Source organism: Leucoraja erinacea, unplaced genomic scaffold (genome assembly GCF_028641065.1).
Source record: "Leucoraja erinacea ecotype New England unplaced genomic scaffold, Leri_hhj_1 Leri_202S, whole genome shotgun sequence".
Classification (NCBI taxonomy): Eukaryota; Metazoa; Chordata; class Chondrichthyes; order Rajiformes; family Rajidae; genus Leucoraja; species Leucoraja erinaceus.
In genome coordinates this window covers 20,473-29,163 of record NW_026576103.1, presented here as the reverse complement: position 1 = coordinate 29,163, position 8,691 = coordinate 20,473, and the positions used below count along the sequence as shown (strand labels likewise).

Here is an 8,691-nt window from a genome sequence, read left to right as displayed (position 1 = left end):
TAACGTTCCATAACTCTCCCCAACAATAGCTCACAATACCACCAAATATTAACTTGCCATTTATAAATTTATGATACCACTAGCTCGTCTGATCTTCACTAAAAGTTTATATTACAGTAAATTTGGGAAATATCCTGCTACTTTGTAATGAGAAAACCAAAGGTAGAGAGAAACACATTTCCAGCTCCACTGCCATTAAAACCAATAAGAGCTTACTAACCACTTTAATGGCAATGCCTTTTTGAAGTATAGAAAAAAGTGTACAAATATCTGAATAAATTGTCATTCACCCTTCATTCACCACTCTAGTTTAATGCACCCCAAAATAATTTTGTTTGCCCTTTGGTGAACCATTCACCAGTTTAAGAAGCACTGGTCGACAGAAAGGTGATCAGAACTGCACACACTGAAGTCAGTTCGAATCCCACAAATGCAGTTGTGGGACTTTGAATTCATCAAGTCTACTCTGTCATTCAATCATGTCTGATCTATCTTTACCTCTAAACCTAATTCTTCTGCCTTCTCCCCATAACCCCTGATACCCGTACTAATCAAGAATATACCTATCTCTGTCTTAAAAATATCAATTGGCCTCAACAGCCTTCTGTGGCAAAGAATTCCACAGATTCACCACCCTCACCGTTCTCCACATCCTTAACTCATGAAACCTCAAACCAGCTTTTTCCACTTGCCCCTTCCTTCCAGAGAGAAGATCATCAGGAGACATTGCATCCCCGCTTTTCCAAAGCCTTCAGAAGTCTTCAGAAGATACTTCAACCTGTCAACCTTCACACTGTTCTACATCCTGCCGTTGGTGGTGATCACCGTAGCCTCCTCCGCGGTGAGCAAGAAGCTATTGGTGAGGGAAACCATTGCTGCCGTCACAGAAGCCGAGGCCGCTGCTCAACGTTGCAGGAAGAAGAGGACCATCAAGATGATCTTCATCATCATGACCTTTGCCCTCTGTTGGTTCCCCCTCAACGTCTACACCGTCCTGCTCACTGGTCAACGCGTCCAATTCAACAACACCCTCTACTTTGCCTTCCACTGCGTGGCCGTGAGCAGCACCTGTTGGAACCCCTTCATCTACTGTTGGATGGACAACAGGTTCCGCTCCAACCTCATGACCCTTCTGGCCACGTGTGGGGGGAGAAGGAGGAGAGGAGGCAAGATCCTGGCGCTCAACGCGGCCAGTGGAGACGGGATGCAGTCGGGGGTGAGGTTGGAGGACAAGCCTGGCCCATCCACGGAGAATATGAGTTTCTACCTTGGTGGGCGCAGGGGTAACAATGGGGAGGTGAGTACACTTTAGACTTTACAGATTCCCCGTTGAAACTTGGTATCATGTTCAGCCCAGGTATTATGGGCCAAGGCATCTGTACCTGTGCTGTATTGTTCTATGTTTAGTTTAGTTCACCAGTTCAGTTCCGTTTAGTTTAGTTTAGTTTAGTTTAGTTCAGTTTAGTTCAGTTTTGTTTAGTTTAGAGATATCAACGATCACAATCGACCACCTAAAATTCTTAATGGAGTGGACCGGCTAGATGCAGGAAAAATATTCCTCATGTTGACGAGTCCAGATCCAGCGGTTGCGGTTATGAATTTGGGGTAGGCCATTTAGGACTGAGTTGAGGAAAAACCTTTTCACCCAGAGTCGTGTTATTGTGGAATTCTCTGCCACAGAAGGCAGTGGAGGCCAATTCACTGGATGTTTTTGAAGAGAGAGTCAGATTTAGGTCTTAGGGCTTAAATAATCAAGGGATATTGGGGAAAAGCGGGAACGGGGTAATGATTTTAGATGATCAGGCATGAACATATTGAATGGCGGTGCTGGCTAGAAGGGCTGAATGGCCTACTCCTGCACCTATTATCTGTTTCTATGTTTCTACCCGTACAAACTGGTACTACATTATCCTACTTTCTCACCCACTCCCTGTGCTCTATGGGGCAATTTACACAGGGCCCATTAACCTGCAAACCCGCACGTCTTTGGGATGTGGGAGGAAACCGGAGCCCCCGGAGAGAACCCACGTGGTCACAGAGGAAACTCCACACGTGCATGCACACACACGTACTCACACACACTCACACACACACGTATATATATACACACGCGTGCACGCACGCACATGCACCCACACTCACACGCAAATATCTACACACACACTCTGTGGAAGAAAAATTAATATCCTTCTTTATTTAATTTTGATTGGAATTGTACAAGGTAACAAAATTATGTATTGGAGAAGAGAATTGGAAATCTTTGTCCTGACCAGGTGTAGAAGAGAATCCGCGGGAAACAGCAAAGTAGATTTGATGTACTTACCTCCTGTTTTGGAATATGTTGTAGGGTGGATGGTAATGCAAATATGTAGTAGTTCAGCTGATAACAAAGTTTGTTTACATTCCTGAGAAGTTACAGTGGATCACCCTCACCCCCTACCGCTAGCAGCGTAGATACGTGGTAGTATATGGGAGGCTTATGATCGGCTCGGAAATGGGGATGGTGATTTGGACCACTTGAAAGGTGAGATAGAATAATGTCAAGATTCCCTTGTTTTGTGTTTGATTTGTATTAACCATTTGTTGTTGAATAAGATTAACATAAGCAAACAGTATGTTATGACTAATGAAATAATTGGTACCCATGTGGTGATAGAATGTTTTGTAGAATAGTATTGGCTTGATATAATTGTAGATTGTCCCCTAGTGTGTGTAGGTTTGTGCTGGTGTGCGGGTATCGCTGGTCGGTGCAGACTCGGTGGGCCAAAGGGACTTTTTCCATGCTGTATCTCTAAACTAAACTAAACTAAACTGAACTGAATGAAACTAAAATGAACTAGACTGAACTAAACTAAACTAACCTGAACTAAACTAAATTAAACTAAACTCTACTGATCTGAACTAAACGGAACTGAACTAAATTAAACTGTACTGACCTGAATTCTATACAAAACTAAACTAAACTGAAGATAGACTGGAGTATGCTGAAGTAACCCAGCAGGACAGGCAGCATCTCGAGAGAGAAGGAATGGGTGACATTTCGTGTCAAACTAAACTAAACTGAACTGAACTGAACTAAACTTAAATTGTCTTAACTCAACTAAACACATCACGCACCTTGGTGTCATTTGGTGTAGGGTTGACAAGGGGCTCTCTGCTCTCCCTTACACCACTCCACCCACCCCGAGACCTCCTCTCCCCTCTCCGTTAGCTGGCAGGTATCACCCCCTACTTCCTTGAAGCCGGCACAGCATTTTCCCGGTGATTGCTGGCATCCACTTCCAGCAAAGTTGCCAGTCAATTAGCTTCACCTCCACCTCCTGTAGCATTGACGGTCGTATCTCTGCGGACATGAGACAGAGACACAACGTGGAAACGGGTCCTTCAGCCCATTGAGACCATGCCGACAAGCGACCTCCCCATCTTACACTGTCTTACACACATCAGGGATAATTATAAAATCTTTACCAAAGACATTCAACCAACAAAACCTGCACATCTTCTCAGTGTGGGATGAAACCGGAGCACCCGGTGAAATCCCCACAGGGGTCACGGAGACAGCGTGCAAACTCTGTAAAAACAGCACCCCAGGTCAGGATTGAACCCGGGTCTCTGGTGCTGTGAGGTAGCAACACTCCAGCTGCACCACCAATAAGGGGGAACAAGGGTGTGAGTGTGTGTGTGAACATGTTTATGCGGGTAGACAAGGGTACGTGGGTGTAACACAATACATCTTGGGAGGGATATGGATCAAATGCATGCAGGTAGAACTAGTGTAGATGGTCCTATCCATGTACCTGTCCAACTGATTATTAAATGTTGGGATAGCCCCCGGCCTCCTCTAGCAGCTTGCTTCTATATAAATATATATTCGACCAAGTGCAGACCCATTCCCCCAACAGTGTGCTCCACCAACGCAATATTCCACCAATCACCCTTCCCCCAATGCAACTTATCCCGTTCCTGAATGTAAGATTCCAGCACTGCTCTGCCTCCCTCAGCACAAATTCCAATTGCACTTCCCTGCCTGCTGCAGCAGTTCCAATTGACCCTCCCCCTCCTGTTGAAATATTCCATTGAGGTGAAAAGTTCAGTGTTCCTGTCTTGCAACTTTGTATCGAAGTGTGTTGGAAGCTGGGAGGAAGGATATTAACAGTAAAAATCTTGTTAAAGTTAGCATTTTTAAAGCTTTAATTGAGAATAACATAAAATAGGATGAAATCTTGTGAATTTGATTAGAGCGAAGTCGGTAAAATTGTGAGTTAGAATATGTAAAGATCTCAGCGGTACGGGTTTTGAAGGAGATACAAATATAACACACACACAAGATGAGAGTTTTATAGGTATGTAGATAGATATATCTATATTACTAAAAGTCTGATCTTGACTGCTTTTGGCTTGCTGTGGTGTGATTTCCGAGAGAACACCGCTACCTACAGCCGCCATTTTTGGACACCTCGCTCAGAGCCCCTCTCCGCCTTCCTGGACCAGAGGATTTTTCCCATCGATGAAAAATCAGAGACATATTAATGTTTAAAAATAATTTGCCATTCTCTCTGCTGCCCCTGCTGGAGGGAGGGGGAGGGACTATAAAACCAGGATGTGGTGTGCCTCACTCAATCTCTGCAAGATGGAGGAAGCCAGAGGGTAGGTCCCTTGCAGTCAGAAACAGGCGAATTGATCATGGGGAACAAAGACATGGCAGACCAATTGAATAACTACTTTGGTTCTGTCTTCCTATTGGAAGACATAAACAATCTGCCGGAAATAGCAGGTGACCGGGGGAAATAAGATCGGGGAACTGAGTGAAATCCAGGTTAGCCGGGATGTGGTGTTAGGTTAATTGAATGGATTAAAGGCCGATAAATCCCCATGGCCAGATAGGCTGCATCCCAGAGTACTTGAGGAAGTAGCTGCGGAAATAGTGGATGCATTAGTGATAATTTTTCAAAACCCTTTAGATTCTGGAGTAGTTCCTGAGGATTGGAGGGTAGCTAATGTAACCCCACTTTTTAAAAAGGGGAATTACAGACCAGTTAGTCTAACATCAGTAGTGGGAAAACTGCTAGAGTCAGTTATAAAGGATGGGATAGCAGCACATTTGGAAAGTGGTGAAATCATTGGACAAAGTCAGCATGGATTTATGAAAGGTAAATCATGTCTGACGAATCTTATAGAATTTTTCGAGGATGTAACTAGTAGAGTGGATAAGGGAGAAACCAGTAGATGTGTTATATCTGGATTTCCAGAAGGCTTTCGACAAGGTCCCACATAAGAGATTAGTATACAAACCTAAAGCACACTGTATTGGGGGTTCAGTATTGATGTGGATAGAGAACTGGCTGGCAAACAGGAAGCAAAGAGTAGGAGTAAACGGGTCTTTTTCACAATGGCAGGCAGTGACTAGTAGGGTATCGCAAGGCTCAGTGCTGGGACCCCAGCTATTTACAATACTCGCTAGAATTTAGAAGATTGAGGGGGGGATCTTATAGAAACTGGTGCAGTATAATGTGGATAAATGTGAGGTTATCCACTTTGGTGGCAAAAACAGGAAAGTAGACTGTTATCTGAATGGTGGCCGATTAGGAAAAGGGGAGATGCAACGAGACATGGGTGTCATGGTACACCAGTCATTGAAAGTAGGCATGCAGGTGCAGCAGGCAGTAAAGAAAGCGAATGGTATGTTAGCATTCATTGGAAAAGGATTTGAATATAGGAGCAGGGAGGTTCTACTGCAGTTGTACAGGGTCTTGGGGAGACCTCACCTGTAGTATTACATACAGTTTTGGTCTCCTAATCTGAGGAAAGACATTCTTGCCATAGAGGGAGTACAGAGAAGGTTCACCAGACTGATTCCTGGGATGTCAGGACTTTCATATGAAGAAAGATTGGATAGACTCAGCTTGTACTTGCTAGAATTTAGAAGATTGAGGGGGGATCTTATTGAAACTTACAAAATTCTTAAGGGGTTGGACAGGCTAGATGCAGGAAGATTGTTTCCGATGTTGGGGAAGACCAGAACAAGGGGTTACGGATAAGGGGGAAATCTTTTAGGACCGAGATGAGAAAAACATTTTTCACACAGAGAGTGGTGAATCTCCGGAATTCTCTGCCGCAGAAAGTAGTTGAGGCCAGTTCATTGGCTATATTTAAGAGGGAGTTAGATGTGGCCCTTGTGGCTAATGGGATCAGGGGTTATGGAGAGAAGGCAGGTACAGGATACTGAGTTGGATGATCAGCCATGATCATATTGAATGGCGGTGCAGGCTCGAAGGACCGAATGGCCTACTGCTGCACCTATTTTCTATGTTTCTATGTCTCTCTGAGCTCTGAATAACACTGAACACATGTCTACTCAACTGTGAGTGCCCTTAATGTGGTTTGAAAATGAAAATATGGTTGGTTTGTAGTAAAAAGGCACTGCCTGCAAATGGTTGCCTGGGGGGTTTGGTTTGAAGTAAAAAGGCACTGCCTGCAAATGGTTGTTTGGGTGGTTTGGGTTGAAGTGAAAAGGCACTGCCTGCAAATGGTTGTTTGGGACGATGGGGTTGAAGTGAAAAGACACTGCCTTCAAATGGTTGTTTGGGGGGTTTGGGTTGAAGTGAAAAGGCACTGCCTGCAAATGGTTGTTTGTCTAAACTTGACAACTTCCTGTTTGCACTATATTGATTTTAGATAAAATGCTACCACTTACGGCTGTGATGTTTGACCATCTTATTCAGTCCCCCTCCGCTCATGAGGTGCAGAGGATTCTTCTCATCAATGAAAAACAAAAGTGTTATTAGTGTTTAAAAATTGTTGATAATCTCTTTCCTGTCAATCACGTAATGAAGGCCACATCTTTTCCGGTGGGAGGGGGAGGTATTATAAAACCCGGAAGTGTGGGTGTGGGTCAGTCTCTGCATGATGGGGGAGGGAGAGGTCATGACTCTGTCTGTGCTGTGAATCAACTGAACACACTGAATGTCTACTGAACTGTGTGTGGTGTTTTGTGTGGTTTTATGGTGGTTTTTATGGTGGTTTCACCCTGCTTGAAATAGTATGAAACTGCATTTGAATGTGGTGGCCTTGCACCCTGCATGAGGTGATTTGAAACTGCATTTGAATTTTGGTGTTGTTGCACCCTGCTTGAAGTGGTATGAAATTGCACTTGAATTTGGGGGCTTTGCACTCGGCTTGAAGTGGTTGGAAACTGCAGACCAGTAGTCCCTGCAGCCAACAACACCCATACTAGTGCTCCAGAAAGCCCCCCCCCCCCCACCCACTGGCCACCAATATTGGAATTGGTGGAGAGGTGGAATATTGCGTCCCGTGTGAACATGAGACCCAATGGGTCCCACTTAGTCTAGTCATATATTAAAACTCTGATCTTGTACGTGTTTATATGTGTGTGTGTGTGTGTGTGTGTGTGTGGATATGTCTTCACAAGAACACTTCGTGGTAACAATAACATTTTTCCCATCGAGGCCGAGCACCTAAACTGACCATTTTATGCTTTATTTCTCGACTTATTACTGATTAAAGTTTAAAAATGTCAAAAGACTTTGAACTTATAACGACCAGTTTACACTGATGACGTCACAATAGCTCGGCTCGCAGCCCATCTCACACACAGAATCTTCCACACGCTTTGAGTGAAGTCACCCCCTGACCCCTCCCCCCCACAGTTTATTTACACTCACTCACCCCCGGTTTATTTACACTCCCCCTCCCCTGCTTATTTACACACACTCCTCCCTGTTTATTTACACTCCCCCAAGTTTATTTACACCTCCCTGCTTATTTACACTCCCCCCTGGTTTATCTACACTCCCACCCACCCGGGTTATTCACACCCCCCCCCCACCAGGTTATTCACACTGTCCTCCCATGGTTATTCACACCACACACCCTCCCCCCTGCCAACTGCCTCTCTACCCGTCACCATCCCTGTCTACTTCCTCCCCCTCCCTCTCTTCCTCTCTCTACCACCTTCCTCTCTTCCATCCCCATCCCTCACTAACCCCCTCCTCCATACCCCCTCCCTCTCTACCTCCTCCCCCTACCTCTCTAACCCCCTCGACCCCCCATGGAACTGGAATTCTATATACAAACACCTCAGACCCCATCTCCCAGACCCTTGGATTAGATCCCAGGCTGTGACCTACTCTACAGGGATCTGTTATTCTATATATATACCCCCCCCGGAGCCCTGGATGTGATCCCAGTCACTAAATGAGTCATACAGCCAAAAGAGTGATAGAATGATACAGCATGTAAACAGGCCCTTCGGCCCAACTTGCCCATATCGACCAACACGTCCCAGCTACTGCCCGTGTTTGGGCCATATGCCACCAACCCCGTCCTATCCATGTACTTGTCAAACTGTTTCTTAAATGTTGTGATAGTCCCCACTCTGGGCAGGGATGTGTGCCTCTGTGACACTGGGACATTCCCCTGACGGCTGCACTATGGACCTGGATAATCCAAACCTGGATAGTCACCCACCGCCGATGATGTATCAGGTATCCAGGAGTGATCGTCCGTCTCTGCCAGAAGCATCAACACGGTCTCCAGGTTGGCGCTGAAAAATGCGTGACTTGATCTGGAATCAATAGACAATAAGTGCAGGAGTAGACCATTCGGCCATTCGAGCCAGCACCGCCATTCAATGTGATCATGGCTGATCATCCACAATCAGTACCCCGTTCC

General features: G+C 45.3%; 1 protein-coding gene across 1 annotated transcript; it reads left to right on the top strand.

Moving 5' to 3' along the window:
- The first annotated feature begins 661 nt into the window (after positions 1 to 661).
- On the top strand, positions 662 to 7,190 carry LOC129716285 (G-protein coupled receptor 83-like). Its single transcript, XM_055666157.1, has one exon. The coding sequence runs from the start codon at positions 662 to 664 to the stop codon at positions 1,310 to 1,312; it is 651 nt and encodes a 216-aa protein (XP_055522132.1). The 3' UTR covers positions 1,313 to 7,190.
- Positions 7,191 to 8,691: the final 1,501 nt, after the last annotated feature.